The 21,790-nt window shown below is 37.5% G+C and overlaps 1 protein-coding gene across 2 annotated transcripts in view; it reads left to right on the plus strand.

Annotated features, from left to right (window-relative positions):
• Window positions 1-21,569: 21,569 nt before the first annotated feature.
• The window catches only part of cfap20dc (CFAP20 domain containing), a 38,950-nt gene continuing 38,729 nt past the window's right edge, over window positions 21,570-21,790 (plus strand). For both annotated transcript variants that reach the window (XM_074678436.1, XM_074678518.1), the window contains exon 1: window positions 21,570-21,730. In XM_074678436.1, coding sequence (XP_074534537.1) covers window positions 21,710-21,730 — 21 coding nt within the window. In that variant the 5' untranslated portion in view covers window positions 21,570-21,709. The remainder of the gene's footprint in view (window positions 21,731-21,790) is intronic.

Consider the following 21,790-nt stretch of genomic DNA (forward strand, 5'->3'; position numbering starts at 1 on the left):
AGTCAAATAATTTGTAAATAAAAAGAAATCCCTCATGCAACAGTCATTGAACTAACCATAGCTTTCAGTGTCAGTTTAGAATCAACACAAGACTGTGCTGCTGTTGGACAACTGACCTGAGGGATACAGCTTTGTATCTGTACTTCGTACTTTTAAAGAGTTTTGTAGCTATTTTAGGTTGCCCTCAATCAGCATGCTGGTGTTGAACAGTTATGTTGTAGCAGAACTGGAGCAAATCTGCAGTACTTTGAGTTTCCATTCATGGCTAGCTGTAAAAGCCCAGGAAGAGCTTCTGATATAAATGTTCGAACATCTACTTTTAAAGCAAAATACTGTATTGACCCGAATATAAGACAAGTTTTTTTGTTCAAAACAATGTGGAAAAGGTTTTTTTTTCTTGCAATGACAGGAGCAATGGCCAGTAGATGAGAATAGGAGAGGCGTGGTGATCAAAGTTCAAAGTGGCTCAAACATTGGGCGAGTTAACAGACACAGAGGCGGAGTTATGATGCTAATTTTAGATAATGATGGTCAATGCAGCAGATATGTTTAACAAATGTCAGGCAGACAAAAAGATGAGTATATAATGGAGTGTAATGTCTGAAGATCAGGCGTTCAAAGAGTGTCTGAAAAATGCAAAGTGCAAAAGAAAAGCTTATTGTGGTCCTCAATGGGCCGTTCCTCAGAGACTGACAGGAGGGTGTGTGAGTTTATTGAGAAATGTCACAAAGGCATGCCCATTACCAGAGCTGTCATCAATCCAATCCAATCCACTTTATTTATATAGCACATTTTTAAAAACATTTAAGTTCACCAAAGTGCTGCACAGTTAAAATAACATTAAAGAAATAAAATCAATTTACATAACACATAAAAACAAACAAGAGTCATAAACAGGGGTTAAGACCATAAAAGGCATAAAAGGACACGGATCACACCACTCTCATGCTGAGTTAAAAGCCAAAGAATAAAAGTGAGTTTTAAGACGTGATTTAAAAGTCGTTAGGGTGGGGGATGTTTTTATATTGAGTGGGAGATCATTCCATAATTTGGGAGCCACCGCCGAAAAGGCTCGATCACCTCGGGTCTTTAAACGAGTTTTTGGGACCACGAGGTGAAAGTGATCAGCAGACCTCAGGGACCGCGAGGGAGTGTAAATATGTAAAAGATCGGAGATGTACTGAGGTGCTGATCCTTGAAAAGATTTAAAAACAAACAATAGAATTTTAAAATGAATCCTAAAATGAACGGGAAGCCAATGGAGGGACTCCAGGATGGGAGTGATGTGTTCATGCTTTCGTGCTCCTGTTAAAAGACAAGCAGCTGCATTCTGGACTAGCTGTAAGCGCGCGAGAGAAGCCTGATTTACACCAACGTACAGAGCATTACAGTAGTCGAGTTGCGAAGAAATAAAAGCATGAATTACCCGCTCAAAATCGTTAAAAGATAAAACCGATTTAATCTTGGATAAAAGCCTGAGGTGATAAAAACTGGATTTAACAACTGAATTAATTTGTTGATCCAATTTAAAATCACTGTCAATCTTTACACCAAGATTTAAAACTGTGGGTTTAAAATAAGGTAAAAGAGGGTCCAGGTCCCTGAGAGGTGCTACCTGGGCTCCACTAGGGCCAAAAATAATCAGTTCAGTTTTATTTTCATTGAAATTTAAAAAGCTCAGGGCCATCCAGTCTTTGATGTCTTTCAGACAGTCCAGCAGACATTACATTTGAAACACAGATCTTGGTGGTTGTATATAAGCCAAAAATGAAAGCAGTCTATTATTATAATGTTAAATATTCTCTCAGAATTCAATTTAAAATTGTTTTCCAAACTAAGTAAATTTTGGTTATCAGAGTCTTTTTCTGAAGATTGGTCTTGAAAAGAGAGGGGTCGTCTTACAATCGTGGTTGTCCAATAAACAGGTCAACACAGTAAACATTTCCACAACACTGAACAAAACAGATTCTTTGTTCATACACACTGTAAATGGAGGACATATATAATAGTTATGAATAGATTTGCATAACAATAGGCGTAGCTGAGTTAACTAACACACAAGTTTGACATGACAGTGTGCCAGGAGGCTGAAGTCCCACCTTGCTTCACTTCGTTGCCCTTAACATCACTGTTGTTGGCCTAAGTAGTGAAGCTGTAGAAATTAATGGGTAATGTCACCAAGACTACACTCATGTTTGACAGTCTGTGGCTCCTCCACATGTTTTCAAAGACAAAGGAACAAATTTTGGTTTTACTATCACCTGGTCCAAAGTTTTTGGTGGTTATATGCTGCCTTTTTGAGAAATAAGAAAAAACATCACCACTTAATAAGTGTAGTTAGCTGAGAAATTTTAATGGGTCAGTGGTTTGCAATGGGTTTTAAAAAATGTGAATTTGAGTAACGGGATCAAATCTCTTGAAATATGTGCTGCATGTGGCACTATTTTGGCAGGTATTCATGTTTGAAATCGCTGTGTCAAATGAAGCATTCACCAATCCATTGCTGTAACATCTTTTACTCACAGAAATTAGAGGCATCTGGAAAAAAAATATTATTAAAAATCTGACTTTGCAAGTGCCTCTTGTCCCCTGAGGTTCTTCTGAGTTTTTTTTTTTCAGTGAGCAGAGAGTATGAAACAACCCCAGTTTGAGGTTTAGCCCTCTGAGATGCTCCATGTTTTCATTAAATCTAGTTCAAGATACAACCCAGTGTATAGATTTGTAACCTGAAACTACAATGTCTGTTTTCCCGTCTTCACAGGTTAAAGCAGAAAACTTGAGTCAGAATCAGTTTTTCCACTGTGTGTTTCTTTGATATACAAACATACTGAAGGCCACATTAATAATCCAAATAAACTGACCTCAGTACGCCACACAAACACAAATCCATGAGGCAGAGGTTACTATGGCAACATGGTATGGCAAGACAGATAGCAGAGGCATCTGCAAACTGGATATTTGAGTGAGATACAAGACAAACCGCCACATCATAAAACAACACAACAAAGTAAAAAGAGTAAAAGCACTCACACATCTCTGTGCTGATTACTGCAGAATAAAGACACCTGGAAAATGAGACCTGCTGATTGTACCACACTAAATCAACTTGATACAACAAATCCATGGATGTCTAAAAGGTCTGTTTCCCTTTCTCTCTGCTTTTGAGGCAAAACAGGACATCTTCATTCAGTGATGCCAGTATGCGCTTAAAGTCCCACACCCAATGCTCATCTCTACAAAACACCAACAATGGTGTCATTGTCCTGTGTATTAGGTCTACTTCACCAAACCCAATATCCTTTTTACTGACTACTGGCAGAAATAAACACATAAAGCAATGGACAGTGGGCTGTTTTATCCTTTACAAAAAAAAAAAAAAAGTTTTTTTGGACACACTGTCAGGGGCCATTTAGACAAAGATCTAAAAAATGGCATTTCTGCTCAAAATGATTTTATATAACACTAGAGGTAGAGATGTGAGAGCAGCCTGAGGAGCAACTGGGCCTTATCATCTCTGAAAGGAAAGTTGAGCAACTCAGCTGCTTGCAGTCCAGGTCACTGCAAACTAAACATGCAGCTTTCAGTGCAGTTCATATTCATGTTGTAGAAATCATTGAGTCTGTCTTTAAACGGCTCTCAACAGTCTTTCCTCAAAATAACACGAGATCTTCCTGAGATCACCCAGACACCTCTTGAAATGATAAGACCATCACATTAAGATGTCCTGACTAGTTTCTGACAAGTTAGAGGGGCAGGCCTCAAAAACCAAGGTCTGCTCATAGCCATAGACTGTATAAAACATGGACATAGTCTCTCAGATGTCACCTGTCTGTTTTTGAAACGGAAAATGGAGCACATTGGCTATTGCGGCTATTGGAAGTGGCAAGGGCTTCACCAACAGCTGTAGGGCCCCTGTTGGTCACGTGACCCTCAGCTGTGCCTCTTATTGGGGGAGCTTGCAATCTTAATATCCTCTGAACGGCAGCGTTAGAAAAAAATTTATCCCCCGTACCGTGGGTGCCGGTAGTAAAATTAGCAACTCAGATAGGAGACGTTTTTTGAACCAGGCTGTAAATAGGTTAATTTCTGCTTTGAAATTGGCTTTTTTTGGCTTGGTGTGTATGTGACTATTGGTACTTCTGGGGCCAGCCTCAAGCTGACACTCTCATATTCTTAGACCGGAGGTTGCCGCTTGCTTATAGCCCTGTTTGCAGCAGGCCTCAGGAGGGCTGGCCTATCAGAGTGAAGCGGATTTGTGGAGTAGGGAACCTTAAAGAGACAACAGCGAAAACAAACTATTTCAGAAAGAGGAAAAATAAAAGTTCACTTAATCACCAGTGTGAGAGAAATTGAGAATTGTCTGAGCTGAAAATCGTGTAAAGCTACTGTGGGGGTTCCAAAGGTACACACACACACACACACACACACACACACACACACACACACACACACACACACACACACACACACACACACACACACACACACACACACACACACACACACACACACACACACGCTCACGCACACGCAAAACAAGCATTCTGGTTGCTACTGATAGAAATGAGCCAAAAGTAAAACTTTGTAGTGTAGATGCATCTTAACCCCTCAGTGACCCTACGTGTGTTTAGAGTTCAAACAGTTTTAAAGTCAAACGAATTAAATCTTTGTAGATATGACTTCAAAGTATTGTTTATCAACAGAGCATATGATCAAAGAGGAGCTCATGAGTTTTTTTTCTCAAGTCTTTGCTAAAGCCACATCAACCTTTTTTTTTTTTTTTTTTTTTTTTACATATGTATGAGAAGATATCACCAGCTCAAAAAAGGTTTTGTTCATGCTTTTTTTCATTTCCTGTATACAAAATGCAGTCAAAAATATTTTCTGTATGTCTGCTCTCATGAGAAAATAGAAAGACTACTAAAATTCAGTGGTAACACCTTTAACAACAACAGCCACACTGAACAACACATGGCTTAAAGAGATCATCATGAAATGTGACTTTATACAAAAAAGTCAAATTAGTGTCATATTCTGTAACATCACTCATCAAATGCCTCCTTCAGCATCTGATTACTTTACCTACCATCCTATAAAATATCACATAAAAATGTGTATCATCTCAAATATATAACCACTGAATCACATTGAATGACTAACATGAAATGCCTTCATTGTTTCATGACCTACTTGTAAATCAAAAATAAAAGGAAAAGAAAAGGTTATTTCAACTTCTTGCAGTGCTATTTTGGTGCATTTTTATTTTATTTAGTTTTCTTTTTTAAAGGCAGGCAACAGACACCCTACTGTGTTGTGCGTCACAGATTATTCCTTACTCACACAACTTTACCTCACTTAGGAATAACTACATTGGATAATCTTAGCTTGTGGCAATGCAAGCATATTAGGTGAATAGATTTCCCCAGTGGACGGGGCATTATTATATGCAGGCATGTGTGGTAGAAATAGCCTGCTTCAGCAAATACTTCATTCTCTGTAGTAAATTAGATTAAAATGACCATCAGGGATTACAAAACAGTAATGACTTAGTTAAACCTTGTTTTTTTTCTGACATTAATGAGAACAAAGTGTGTGTCATGTTTTGATTAATATTCATTTGCAGTCGGTCACAGAGATGATGAAAACATAACCTCACTTACAGTGTGGGGAAAGGGTTAAAACAAAGGTGTGTATTTCAGCAGCCCCTTGTTAGAGGTATGCGAAAGCAAAAGTGACAAACACACTTGTACTTCACAGCGGCGTCATGTAGCAGATTCATAGCACCAGCACCACTGTTTTGTTTTTATTTGTCATATTGAGACCAATTAATGTTTCGGGATCTGTTGTGTTGTTCACAGTGTATCAACTCTGTATTTGCTAACATGGAGAAAGTGTGATAGCAGGTGTTAAGATTGACTCTGTCATTCTTCAATAGTGTAAAAAGAATAAAGCTTATTTATGATTTGTACACTGATTATGCCATTGTCTCATCAAACAGCAAATAAAAATCACAGATTCAGCATATTCAGCTGCAATTTAGTCATTTTGGACCTGTGACAATAATATCCTGTGTTCATTAAAATAACATCTGAAAATACATATGTTAATATGTTGCTGTCTCGTTACATAATGTTGATGGATAATAACAGTCTGTGATTTGATAGTATGTCATGAAATAGTGTGTTGCCGATAACAGACAACAACTCATCCCAGGAACAGCTTTTCCTCAGATACTTTTTCGTTTTCCGTGGCTCTAAAAGATAATGTAGCTCTAACTGAATCTGTTTTCTTAAACCTTTATCCATGACTGTTTAGTTCTTATTTCACCCCTGATCTCAAGGACATATACATGGACCCAAATATTCCGCTTACATTTGGTTTATTTGCTCAAACGGAAAGAATTTAACCTTTGTTTACACCTCAAGGAAAAGTGCCAATCCGAATGGACATTTTATCGGTTTCACAGTGGTGGAATATTCCTTTCCCTAAATCGATTGACGTATCATGTAGCCACTCAAATGGAAAGTTGTCAGGGTGCATTCTTTCAGCGCATGCTCAGATATGACGTAAGATGCAACTAGAGACATTCCTTAATTTGCTAATGGTTGTTAACGTTTGTTTGTGCATGCCCTATTGACTATTCTGTTTGAACAAGTGGGGCATGTAAGACAGATATTGGAATATTCCTTTCCATGTATACTATTGTTTTCAGAAAAATCATTCAGAAAGATGAAAAACTCCTCGTGTAACTGTGGCTATTGCAACACTGGAAATTAGTCAGTTTCCAGGTGTGTAACCACTCCTTGCTTCAAATGTGTGATAAGTACGTACTTTTTGCTACAATAAATCTGACTGATTAACCTGTTTCCCCCATGTATCAGGTAGATCAGAAAACTGATTTCTTCAGTATTGAAAATATTTCAAAGGAGAAAGGAGTGAGAATAGCTCTCCCTGTTGTTCTAAACTTAACACAAAAAACAAGGAAATTTGTGTTTGGAATATTATTTCTTTGTTGTGAAAATGATTTATGGCAATAATTATTATACCGTTGGAAAGCCTGTTGTAACTGTTTGGTTTGTTTCCATTTTAAATAGTGGCACATTTGTAAGGAACATGCTTTTGCGAGATGAAAAGCATAGCTGAGTATGTGGGTTGTGCCCATGGAAGATTTGTCATATTTTCTCTGCTGTTGCGATTGACTCTTGCTTTGAACTTCTGCCCCAAGATTTTGCAAATTTTTCTTTGAACTAACCCACATACGCAGCTCTGCTGCTCATCCAAGCAGAAACCTCCAGTCTAAAAAAATGAAACAATGCCAAAGAGCTAAAATCTGCTGTTTCACGAATGTCCGCTTGAGCCTGGCTCTGGAAGTATCAGAAGCCACATACACAGCAAGTCAAAAAAAAGCCATCTTCACAGCTATTTACAGCCTGGCACAAAAAAACATCTCCTGTCTGAATCATTAACTTCATTTTACATACCCTATTTTTTCTAACTCAGCAGTTTAGGGGATATTAAGGTTGCAAGTTTACCAACCGTGGCCCTATACCTGTTAGTGTGGAGACTTGAAGCCTACATCACTTCAAATATGGCCGTAACAGCCGATTTCCTTAAATTTAAACGTCCTTAATATTTCCTCCCTCTTCACAGTGCTCATGGGAAGCTGTCTTAATTGCAGTGCTAAAGTTAGCTTTTCTAGGAAGTCTTCACAGCTCCTTTAAGAGACTCAAGGTAACATGAGCAGGCCAGGGATAACCAGCAGCATGTCTCCCAAAATGATAGTTACGACAAAATCAAACAAGTAAATAATTAACTGGATTGTTGCAAATACATATTTTATTTCACCCTTTCTTGTTTTATTTGCTGATGTTTTTTAGCCCATAGAAAAGACTTGAACCACTGTAAACATGCTCACTCATAAGGCCCATTTATACTCCCTTTACGTACAAAAATGTATCTGTCTTTTTCAGATGATGTTACCATCACTGCTCACATACTTCTGTGTGTCCTTTACACTGACATTGCAGTTAACCGGTACATCCATCAGGAAGCACAGCTCAGAGTCAAATGTTTGTGACAACAACAAACTCTAAAAACAAACATGGTGACTGTAGAGGAGGTATTGCTAATGTACCACTTGCACAAAAGACAAAAATGGAGGCGGCAGTCATTGAGGCAATTAAGAACGAAAGTTCTGCCATTGTATTTCTTCTTCGTGCCTCACTAAAGCTACGTATTGGGTAGTAACAGCAGCACTGCCCCCTACAGTTTCCGGTGGTACTGCTCTGTTTTGCCCGTTTCCATAAACTTTATGTACGTACAGGATCCATATGTATCGTTGAGCATAAATGGGCTTATACTCTGTCTCAAGTGTCAGAATTAAGTCTGCAAGAACAGTTTTACAAAGTAACATTCAACCAAAAGAAAACTGTCACAAAGAAAATAAAAAAACATCTAGAAACAAACAAAAAATGGGGAAGGGAAAGCAGCTAAAAAAAAGATGACAGAGAAGTCTTTCCTGGCAGGTAGTTTAGGTGTGTTCTGGATTGGCAGTTATGTGCAGCTGTTGGGTTAAACAATCTGAGCTCTCAACGAAGCATAGAAAATAACCCATTCTCTTTTATTCTCTCTCTCACACACACAAAAACAGAGCTGTAAAACTGCATTTTTTCCCCACAAAGGCTGGTGGAATGAACCAGCCTTGAATCTATTCACTGCCGTCCAAAAACATGGAGAGAATAAAGCTGGTTAGAAAAATTGGTCTTCCCCTCACAGCTTCTGATTTGTCTCGACCGTCCGGCAGCAGCAAACCTCTCAATAAATGAGCACGCAGCCTGCTTGCAGCTTGCAGACTTGTTCAATTAATAAAATATCAACAACATCGATCAAATAAAACTGCTCTCCATTTTCCTTTCTTCACTGTGTGTACAGACTGCAGGGCGGCTGTGTGGACATGATGTTGAGCTCTTGTGATTTTTCCGACTCCTTCCTGTCAGACAAGTCTGTGGGATGTGTCATTGGCTTTGGTAGCTAGAGTTTTTGATATTGAAAAAAAAAATGATCAGAAAGGAGAAATCAAACAGCCAGAGAAGGAGCCAGACTTCTTCTAATGACTGTTTAAAGATACTGTGACCAAGTTACAAAACTAGAGAAGAAAACCCAGGAGGCATGTGTTTTAACATAAAAATATTAAATCTAATTTGAGAAAATAGTTTTAACTTGCATCGCAAAAATAATGACTTTTTAAAATGTTTATTTACCAATATTTAAATAGCAACCAAGAGCATTAAGTAGAGACACAACAGGGCTTAACACAAGAAAGCAGAATTCTTATAAAATGATTCCTTGTCCTATAGTGAAGGTGCATTAAAAACTGTGCCAAATGTTTCATTAGTGATAAAAAAAGATGGGTAGAATTTTAATCATGTGCAACTAAACCCCTTTAAACTTTCACTATGCTGCATTAGCATACATTAGCATGTTGGAACTGCTGCCATAGACCTGCTGCCTTCAATCAGCAGCTGCACAGCAGCCACTGCTTTGTTTGCCCGCTTTTCTGTTGAGCATAAACCAACATGTTTAATTTTTTCTGCTTCGTTTCATTTGGAACAACCTGATAGAGTGCTGGAAAACACCATCCAGCCGTTTATCTGTCAATTAAGTTGCTGGGAGTTAATTGAGTTTATGTCGTACTTGAACATTTTCAAGTTTTTAAAGCACTGCATATAAAAGGATCCTCCTAAATACCAGCAAAATCAAGCATTGAGTCAAATCAGAGATGAAATTAATGAGGCCTGTAAATCTCCCATTTGTCTGTCTCTACATGCATCCACCTTGCCAAAGCATTATTAGAACCTGACAAGCTTCCAGTCTTGCCAACCTTCGAGTTGGATGTTGCCAGACCCTGCCACGTGGCAGAGGGAGTTTTAGCAGTGATTGCTTCTGTCGTTAAATGTCCTCCAGCTCCATACACGATTTTTGGATGTCAAAATGTAATGAGTTAGAGTACATCTTTTTCAGTCCAAGCTAACAGAGCCTGTGTTGCCTGCTATGACTGCTTTATTCAGATGGGGAAAAAACAGGCTAAACTATATCTGAGCACAATTATATCTGACTTTCATTTCATTAAATCAAAACATCCACAGATTCTCTTCAGGGGTGGGTTATACTAGAGATGCTGAAACTTAAGCAGAAGTACTTTCATGTGTATGAGGGATAAGACTAATCAATAAGGGGGTAAAAGCAATGAAACCACTTTGTTCTGGTAAGTATTCAACTGTGGCAGGCAACTGTGTTCTAAAAAACCTAAAAGAAGTTGTTAAGAATAATCTGATCAGATTGAAACTGTTTTAAATGGTTTAATCTTAAAATCAGTTTGTTTAAGACAAAAAAATTGAAAAGAAATTTGAAACCGTCTCACGACTTACTTACTTCTGATTAGCCAGCCCTCAGGAGACCTGTCAGGGGCAGAGCTATTGGCAAACCTTGGTGTTTGAGGCCATGCAATGTGTTATGAAACAGTCTGGAGAAGACATTATTGTTTAAGATAACACCATGATGAGCCCATGAAGATCTGGTGTTCTTTTCAGTTTTGGGCAGTTTACAGACAGGTTCAAGAATTTCTACAAAACATGAATTTGTAGTAATTTCAGAATCTGAACGTTTGGCACAGAGTAGCATTGTTACTTTACATCCATGTTTAAAATATGTGAAAGCATAATACCCCCTCTTTAGAGATTATGTCTGGATAAGATAAATCTGAAAAAGTTCTTATTTCAACCTGTTGTGTAAACAATGAACTGTTATGCAGGAATGCAGATACACAAAGATTGACTAAAAGAAAAGAAGGGCCAAAGTCCCTGATGATATCAATCTTAACATACCCTTTTCTTGTATATACTATCTATTAAAGGCTGCATCTAACAGGTTTTTTTTTAAGGTTAAGAACAATGATAACAAGACAGTGGCAAAGCTGTTAGCTAGCCAGTCATGTAGCTCATCAAACTATTGATTATGTAAATTTATTTTGCGCCAACTTTATCCTTTGCAGCTGGCCTTGAATCCTCAAACATACAACTAAAGATTAAAATCCACCCCCCAAAAATAAATAATGAAACAAATAATGAAATAAATAATGAAACAAATAAATTATAATCTCCATGTCTTCCTGAAAACAATCTCAATAAATTCTCTGGAAGTAACCTGTTCTTTGCTTTGAACATTAACTGAGTGGTTTTAAACTTAACTAAATCTGTAAATTTAATTCCTTTAGTTCTTAAGAACAGACAGATAAATACAAAAAATAAATGACAAAGAGGCAAGCACATAACAGGACCCCTTGTTCAAAGTTCTACCTCCTGTTTTGGGCCCAACCACTCAAAGTTATTTGAAATGAGACATCCTGCATGATTACTTGTTTACATCATGAGTCATCACTTTTCATTACTAAGAGCTGCTCCTCATTTTTTTAATCACCAGATTTTTGACTGTAACCAAAAATGTGGCCTGAGAAAAAAAGGACCAGTTTGATGGATTTTGAGAAGCCTTTGAAATTGGACAGCCTTTAACATGTCAATGTGACACAACTAGCCTCCAAATGTGCCAAACTTTTTTGCTTTTGTCTTTTTCTGTTCTTTATTCCAAGTTTATTACAACTGATCGGGAAATAAATTATTGTTTCTGCACTGTGTTCGGATCCTCTGGCATTATAGGTCAAGTAGTCATGTTTTTTAATATTATTTATTGATTAATCAATACACAAAGACATGTAACAGCAGTGTTTCTTGGGTATTTACCATGTTTTAAGCTAGATAATTATCCCCTTTGAGGTATCCACAATAAGTAATTTATTGATAAAAGTAATCTTATTTCAAAAGAAACCTCATCGTGCATTTTAGTCTTGTATTTCATTTATAAGTCAGGCCCTGTTTCCAACCTTTGAAACTTCGCCTTGTCAGAGTCAGGGGTTGAGTCAGAATCAGCAGAAGCGATACTTAAGTACTGCTCTAAATGTGGGGGGCTGGGTATTTGAGCATGAGTGACTAAATGTGGCATAGTCCATTTTTCATCATTACCCTTTTGGAGCTAAGCTACTGGAACCCGCTGCAGACCTCCCCAGGTTTCTTCAAAAAGATCACAAAGGCAATGTATTTTCATCATGTGCCTCGCAGTCCCAGCCAATTCAAAGATCACCAGCTTAGTGTCTGCATTTCACAGACACAGTCATCAATCTCTGCTGCTCCACAGCTTCGTCTCAGGCCATGTTTGAGTTATAGATGAAACACACAGGAGGAAGGGCAGTTTTTTAGAGGTAGTACTCTGTGAGTTTCATCCATTTATCTGCTTCCCTGCAGCCTCAGCTGCACAGCCCCCCTCTCATGACAGACGTGATTATCCAAATTCCAGCTCCCTAAATCCTTCAATTCTGAAAGCAGCCTGTCCGTCTGCAACCATGCATGTGAATTATCACCTGTCAGAAAAGTGACCCGTTCTTTCAGAGAAATGTAATTTGGAAACAGGATTTTTTGACAAATTAATCAACACTTCCATCTTGTCACTTTTTTTTTTTTTTACTTTGAGCCCTCAGGCTAATGTTCCTTGATGACAGTCTTTTGTTCATTATCTATTTCTAGACAAGTGCAGGTGTTCTGTTCCTGGGTCATACCAAGTGGCAACCTACAGTCTATAAATATGAGGAAATGTAGAAGTGCTAAAATCTGCAGTTTGTGGAGTGTTTGCTTGTGGCTGGCTCCAGAAGTACCAGAAAACTAGAGACACATTAAGCCAACAAGAGCCGTTTTCACAGCAGAAAAAACATGTTTCCAGCCTGGTAGAAAAAATGTCTTCAGTCTGAACAGCTGATTACTCAAGCGGCACACACTGTATGGGGGTGATTGTTTCTCTAACCCTGCAGTTTAGAAGATATTTAGATCCCGGGTTTATCCAATCAAGGTATTGGTCAACTGATTGACAAGCAGGTGCCCTCTAGCTGTCAGTGTGGAGGCTTAAAGCTGTCAGTGTGGAGGCTTAAAGCCCACCTCATTTCCAATATGGCCCCCGCCAAAGATTTGCTTCGAAACTCTGTTTTAGATGTAAAATACACTACATCTGTATCTTTTATAGGAGTTCAGCAGATGACCAAAAATGGCACAAGTAAATGAAAAAGGACAAGAAGACTTGGAGGGAAATAAAGAGAAGAAATTTAAGCTCAGATACAGACATGTTATTTCATAGCTTGGAGGACGAGAAAACTGCACCTTCATAATTCAATGACTTTGACTTGTTACATCTGCAAATTTTCCATCAGTACTGTTTAGGTAAAAACTCAGTTCTTAATTGTCAATTTCTGCTGTTCCTTCAAAAGCTGCTTTTGATTAAGAGACCCTTTTCCAATGCAGGAAATACACATTAAATACAATTTAACTTAACCAAGAATAAAACCTCTTAATCTGCACTTTGAAATAACACTTAAAGCAAAATGTTTCAGCTTAAGGGACGCTGCGGTAAATGTATTCTTAAACTCAGTTGATTTACTCTTTGTTACAAATGTTTAAATGAGAGAATGACAAAAACCAAGGTTATCTGAGACTTTATATATGACTATAACATTTGTTTTCAGACATCAGCATCAATCACCCACAGTGGATCACACACAGAGAGGCCCAGCTAGATGCCAACCTGCCTATCAGATTTTTGTTTACCTACTCAAACTAACTGATACACCTTAGGGATCTCACAGATACTTCATTATGCTATCTTGAGGAGCTAAAGATCAAACTGCTGTCTACCCACTAGTGGGTGGACCGCTGCATATCCTGAGACACAAGGGCCCAAAATGGCAAGATATTCTGCCAAGTCAAACTTTTCCTGAAATTTTGTGAAGTATATTTGACTTAGTTCTTGCCTTTTAGCAAAATAAGTTCTACCCAAGTTTCTTGGTCATCCGCCACAGAGTGGAAGATTAAGTCTACATTACATCCCATTTACAAACATGCACACAGTGACTTGGCCCATTGGTTTGCACTGCAAAACGGAAAGTTACAAGTATATATATCTCATTTTAATTAAAAAATAGTCTTAACTGACTGCATATAAACCACATTCACTTGACAAGTCCAGGAACAAGACTTTTATGAAGTGTCTTAAAATAAAAATAATGTCTCAACAAAAGAAACTAAGAAAGACATTTTTTTTCCTTATCCAACTGGTTTTTTACTCATTACAAGCAATTCATGTATAATTTTTGTTATGTAATTTCTTGATTTAAATCAGTTTTCTGGATTTGGCTTGTAATTGTAGCTCATTTTAGATGTTATAAAACCATTTTCACAAAAAATAAGGCAAAACATGCTTAGATTTTGCAGTGTATTAACTGTTTTTTTTAAAGCATTAAATTTATTCCGTTGTCCCTGTATTGCCGACTTTTAAAGGGAGAAGAGTCCATGTTTTGCCATGCACTGTCATGCCTCAGTCTAATTGAAAAACAACCATGGTAATGACTTATCAAGCATAAGATGGCAATGGCCTAAAGCTTTGCTTCTTATCTTCAATTTGTTTCTAAATGGCTTCCGACGAGTATATCCAAAATAGACATCAAACTGTATTGTAAAATACCTGAGCCCGGATTAGGAATTGTGGCTCAGTGTTGGAGTTTGTTAGCTTTCAGTCCAAAGGCTGGTATTTTGATTTTAGCCTTTTCGCTCTTGTGTGGCTAGTCAAAATACTGAACCCCATATTGCTCCTGGAGACAGTCAACTGCATGTGAATGCATACGCATGAGAGCAGATGACGATAGCATACTCCACCATCAATATATAAATGTGGAGTGAGTGGGTGAAAGTGAAGAGCAGAGCACAAGTGCCTTGAGTGACTGCAACAAAAACTATTTAAGTCACTATATTTTCCATTGCCATCATTTTAGCGCCACCTATTGGCCAGTGGAAAGAAAGCAGGGTTGAGGCATTTCAGTATTGACTTAACCCTTTATCCAGCTCTTTGTACAGTACTCACCCAACAACACTCTAACTGAATAACTGAATCACTTAAATGGGATTCAGCCATCAACAGTTGTATTATTTACACATGCACTTGACTATCTCTTGGCGAATCATTCACACATTCATCCAGAAGGGGGTCAGAACAGCACCACACAGGAAGTAAGAATTACCTCTTGGCTTGAACAAAGACAAACACACTGAGTCAAAGGCTGTTGGAAACCTCCAAGGCCAACCCTGTTCTAGATATGTTTGTGTTGTACCACTGTCAGCCCATCTCATTTAGAATACAGCTTTAAATTCCCAGTTGAAGCAGAGTGTTGATCTGTAATCAGTTTAATTTTTTTTTCTGGTTTAACTAAATGACATTGTCATATCAAACCACCGGTAATTACAGAAGACTAACCGGGTACAATCCAATAAAGAAGATATCAAAGAGTGGCGTGACCTACATACTGTGTTTCTGCAGATATCAAAGAAGGAGAGGCCTTAAAGGTGATAGAGATTACTGGGCAAGAGGCTGAGTCCTTTCACTCAAGCCCCCAGTGCACTGTGAAAATACTCACTATAAAATCTGAGACTGATGTAAAAGTCCATAACATTTAACTTACACACACACACTGGAGTCAGTAAAAAACACACAAGTAGTTCAAGGATGTGTGGGTCAGAGAACTGAGGCTAACTGGACTAAAGTAAAGTAGAACTTCATTGGGAATATGAGCGGACACAAAGCGTGAGAAGCTTAAGGATTTGCCCAATTAGTTTCTATTTAAGGTAAGGGTTGTGGCTTTGTGGAACATAAAAAGAGGTCATATGATGGTTAAGAGGACAGTGAGACCCCACTGACTCCTCACTTTGATTGGTTGGTCTTTGTGAACCCTTATGAGGGAAACCTATTACAACTACACTCTTCGAGTTAAACCACATGTGTATGTCAAGACACTGTTAACTTGTCTCAAACAATTCTTAGTCCTCTTTTGTATTTTTTTTTTTAAGTAGGTCAGGCTTGAAAGTAAAGTAAGTATAAAACTTATCATACTTAATTATTAAGGCCTAGACAACAATGTAAAAATTATTTTCTGTAAAACTGACATCTAGCTGAGCACTGTAAAAATAAAAAAAGAAAACCTAAGAAATATAAGTGCATTAAACAGTCACAAGCAAGGAAGATAATAGATGCTATTTGCTTTGATGGTTTGAATCAGAATAAAATCAAACATTATGGCACAGTATTTGTCTTAAGTTGTTATTTATGACTACATAGCCAAATCAATGTAATTTCTCTACACAGAATGACTTTCACAAATGTGTACATACCACATTAGCCAGTTGAAATTGAGCAGCTGCTGTGAGTGATATTAATATTTTATGAAGTTGCTATATCACTTAGTTTTAGCCTCTTATGATGAAATATTTCAAAAAGGGAAAAGACCGTCAGACAATTGGCCAAAACATAACTCACCTGCAGAACCACAACCACAAGGTTCTAATATTCTACTGCTATACATTAAGTATAGCTGTTCTGAATTCTTTAAGAACGGCAGAGACGTGCTGTAAGAGAAATCAGAAAAGGCTTTTTGCAAATAAGTAACTGAAAAAAATAAATGCATATGAAGTTATCATTAATAACAAGAACATTCCCAGACATTGTGAAATAATAAGCTTGATAGAATCTAAATGAGTACATCTGTAAGTATAAATCAGAGACTTGTTGAAAGTGAGACTTTGGCCTTTTTTGATGACTTTATTATGAACAAAGTCCAAAAAAAATGTCAGAACTATTTAGTGCCTTGCTCCACTGTGAGTCTCTCCACAATAACACAGACCATATTTTTTATCATTTGAGCAACAAAAGAAGCCTTGTTATTGATTAAAATAAGTATTCCAAAAATCTGTATCTAAAGCACCAACAATGAACAACAAAACAGCAGAAGGGAAATTCAAAATCACCCTGTGCAAATGGAAACTTACCTTTGAATGTACAGTGAGTGTACAGTGCAGTTATGGGTTCCTGGGAAGCAGCTGTCTAGCTATAATTGTGAATTATTACATTTCTTACTTTGAGATAAGCTAGTGCTTCAGTGACGATAGGCATTATGTAGAGAAACCTAGACTAGATCAATACAAATGCATTTACGGTTGAGAGGAGCTTTTGCACAGTATATATGATATATTCTGAGATGCACTTAAATCAGGTTCTGTCAGGGTCACTTCCTGCATATTCTTGAGCCTCCCTCCTGCTGAAACAAGCCATGAAAAGAAAATTTGTTGTGTAGTGCAATGTAAATCAAATGCTGATCATTAGCTTATAAAATATAAATATATCAATAAAAGTAAAACAGAATATTTAGCTCTAAAACATATGTTTTAGGAATATTAGCTTAATAGATCCTGAAAAGATGATTTAACAATTTGTCTTGCAGTCACCCTGTAAAATATCAAAAATAACATTGTCTACACTAATTGATGTGTTTTGACTGATGCAAATGAATAGATTCTTTTCAAAATAATGAGTGAATAATTAGTCATAATTGAGTATGCTAACAAGCGCTGATTTATTAACTGATTTCTCCAGACCGGCTTCATCAGTGTTCACTGCATGCCAGACTTTCTTTTAATGAGGCTGTCTGTCCCAATCAGTGTCAAGCCATTCCTGTGAAGAGAGAAAAAAGTCAATTATGAAACTTTCACTGTGTCATGCTCTGTTGATACTGGTTCTGTCTTATGATGCTCTGCATCGAGAGTCACAACACAGGAAAAGATACAAAGAGAGGTCTCTGAACTGGGATTCAAAGGACAAGAGTGATGCAGCTTCAAGAATTAGTTACAGCTGAAGAAGTGCTTCAGTGTTTAAAGTGCACTTCGTGGTAAGAGTATGATGAGCTTATGATAAGTTCCATGCATACTAAGAAGGCTTTTATATCATTAAGTGAAATATTACTGGTTTTAAAAACAAAAAATAAAATAAATGTTGAGCACGTTTTGATCCTTGGACTTTGTCATGCTTGCATTTGTCAAGACATCTTCTCATCGAAGGGAAACAAATAACCAGACAAAACTCAAAAAAAAATTTAAGTTATTTTTCAGGCCTTTTAAGCCATGATTAAAGAAAGGATAGGACTTCAGATTGAGTGGAAAACGGGGTGAGAGGGGTGTAACATGCTGGAAAAAGGACACGGGTTGGATTCAGTCCTGGGCGGACAGCTGGAAGATTAACTCTGTGAGGACATTTGTGCAAGTCTTTGTGCTTTGTTTGTTGTTATCATGCGCTTATATACTGAGGTGTTTTTGTTTTTTGTTTTTTATCTCAAACTACGCCCCCTATTGGGGCATAGTCTGGAATTTGCTTTTTTCCCTCTCTTTTCCCTCATGTTTTTATACAATATCTATTATAATGGGGCGCTGGGCACACTAGCAGCTCAAAGGTTCTCCTATTCATGTATTCCCATGTCAATGTGGGTTCTTATATGTTTTGAAAGAGATGTTACAAAAACAAAATTTCCCCTCGGGCATCAATAAAGTATTTCTGATTTGTAGGCCGGCAAATCAGAAATACTACTCAGGCCATACCGGCACCCTTCATATACAATTTAAGCAGAAGTTTGATATTAGCCTCCTAACTATGTAAAACACATGCAGAAGAGTTGAAACCATCACCAATATAATTAATGCCTCTGAGTGAAGGCTCGATCTGGTTATGGAAGAGAGTAAAAGCAATACTGTTTGCTCTAACTACAAAAGCAAACACAATTATCAGCAATTAATGTTAAACTCTTTAGCTTTTTTTTTAAAGCCAGATACCACTCCCACTGAGTCAAATTAAATGAAACCACACATGCTTTTGATTTCATTGTATGCAGAAGGATAAATTCTGAGTGATATGATTTACAGTGAACAGACAGCTTTAGGATATAGGGCCTGTGTCCACAGACAGTGTTTACCACTCTGGTAATTCCTTATTTGTAACGGTTGAAGTGCAAAAACGCATTTGATGTCGCTGATTTTGTTGTTACAAATTCTGTTTTCAAGTATAACACAGCACTATCAATATATATATATATATATATATATATATATATATATATATATATATATATATATATATAAAATATAAGAGAAGATCGTATAAATGGAATAACTCAATTTTAATTTCAAACAAACTTGACACCTGTGAGCTTTTTAAGGCAGGCATCTTCAGCTGCACTAATTCTACATTTGTCATACCTCATCCTTACAATAAAATGTATCCCCCCAATGAGGTGGTCTATTTAAGCTGCAAGATTTTCAGTCTCTGTCTCTACTTCCTAAATGCCACCGCTCAAACTTTCAGCCTCACCAGCTCCTCTGCATCCACCTGGAGACCCAGCCTATAAAGGGTTTAAGATTTACCTCATCACTCCTCCATTTATGAATGTAAAATTCTGAGGGTTGATGAAGTTTAGAGCTGAACACGAAATACAAACAGAGCCTGGCTGCAGTACAGTTTTAACCAATACACATGAAATGACTGATTGAACTCCACTTCACAAGTGTCTGTCCAGATGACATGTTACCACATGTTATTGTTTGGCTTGGGAAGATTTGACCTCATTATTCCTGTATACTGTAAAGTATTAGATTCTCCTGTAATGCGTTCTCATTAGTGATTCTGAATATGCTTTCAGGGAGGAGAAGCTTAGGTATTGCTACAACATCAGAAGAGCCTTTCTAGAATAATGACAGCGAGTCTGAGCACACGAAATTCAGCACAATGAAAATGGGGACAGTGATATGAAAGTATGTGGTGGCGTTTGTTCAGGAATAATAAAACTCACTGCATTTTCAGGTGTGACTGGACAGATTTTTTTTTCTGGTGTCTTTTGTTCTATATCCATAAATAACTAAGACCACTGTGTGTTTGAAGTCAGAGACATGCAAAACATGTTAATAAGCTGTAAGCCATACAGTCATACTTCCGGATCTAGTCTCCCTCAGTAGCTAATTAAAAAGACATCTTTTTGATCTCATAATAGCGCTGCTGCCAGGGTAAACAAAGCAAGTGACAATGACACAATAGGGTTTTTTTTAATTATTATTTTTTATTTATTTATATTTTGGCATTTCAAGTGAATATTCAACTTTAATAAAGACCTATTTTTAGCTGTGTTATTTAAACATGCTACCCCATGTTTTGTTTCATTTGAGCAAAGGGTGAAAAATTTACACATTTGCAGTCATCATGCAGTAAAATAAGGTCCTGAAGACAAAGCTAGAAACACTTCCTCAAACCCTGATTAAATGCAACAAAAGCATTATAAAATGCAACTTTTTTCTACTTTTACTCACAAAGTGGCATGGGAAAAATTCTACAGTGATAGCTATTTTTGGCAGGGCTTATGCCTAATGACTGTACAGACCTGCCTGAGCTGCTAGTGGGGTCAGTGTTGAACATGGGAGGTTTTTTGTTTTATTTTGTACAATGACTCAAATGTCCCTTGTCCACTCACTGAATACCACTCATACAATCACTGGAAATGATCCCCCCAAAAATCTGTGTGCATAACAATGTGCACAATAACAAATTGAACTGCAATAAACATTAGCTTCAAAATGTGCAGATTCAGGTAAGGTGTGACAACAAGGAAAATGGGGGCAGGACAAGCAAACCGCCTGCTTTTAAAGGCAAAATCAAAAGCACTCCATGCAGAAACCTTGCGTTTGAAGAAGTGTAACAAAAAATACACATGAAAAAAAAAAAGAAAAAAAACTAAAAAAAAAGGTATGACATCACCTAGAAGGGTGTGGCCACCATCAAACCAGAAGTTAGCCTACTTAGAAACTGGGTAAAAGATGACATCAATAAGGGGATTTTTGAATTTCAACTACACCAAAAGATAAAGCCACACTTTTAGAAAATATTAAACACAATTAATTTCGTGAATAAACAAAATCACCTTGAGGAATTCGGAAATGCATTATATTCTGGGTTGTGTGTGGTTTTTGCCAAAAATATGATCACAAGGTGTAAAAATATGATCACAATGTGTACGAAACTAAATAAATAAATCCTAATACCCGCATTCAACCACCCCCCAAAATATTTTCATTAGGCTATGTACCCTAGATTACTACAAAGTATAATGGAAAAGGGACAATATTTCCAGAAATGAAAAAACTTGACATTAACCAGCGTTTTCTTCTCTTTTTCAAAACTAATTGCGGCGCAGTTGCATTCAAGATAGGACATTTTAGGAGACCGTGCTCAACGAGTAGGACACCACGGCTGGTAACAGCAGAAAAGAGCATCTCCTGTGCTTGCAGATGTAGGGCTGACAGACTTCAGCGCGGTGTGGGTGAATTATTTACTGACACCTTTGTTTCGGTAACCTCGACTCATTTTGATGTCAGTGGTACATTTTCTGACACTTTTCCTCGCGGGGAAACTCTACAATTACGCCTGATACGTTCACGTTATGCACCTGCTAGTTTTATATCCGTGTTTCTTGAAAGCCGAGGTGGTATAACGTTTGAAGTTGGCCGTCATTGTAGTTTATGATAACCATGGTAACCTGCGTAAACTAAAATGGTGTCGTACAACTGTAGACAGGGCACTATACTAAGGAGCTTAACCTTCAAAACGTTGTGCTGTTGCTGAGTTTCAGTTCGTTTTGCGACTGTACGATCACCATACCTCGATGAAGTACACGTAAACGTCAAATAATTGGTCGTACAGTACAATGTTTAAGAACAACTATCAGGTGAGTTTGTTACGAAACAACTTATGTCTAACGTCTCCTAAGAGAGAAGCTCTATGTAGC

The sequence above is a fragment of the Halichoeres trimaculatus genome, unplaced genomic scaffold (assembly GCF_033239565.1).
Source record: "Halichoeres trimaculatus isolate MK-OKI-2021-1 unplaced genomic scaffold, fHalTri1.1 fHalTri1_scaffold_1, whole genome shotgun sequence".
NCBI lineage: Eukaryota > Metazoa > Chordata > Actinopteri > Labriformes > Labridae > Halichoeres > Halichoeres trimaculatus.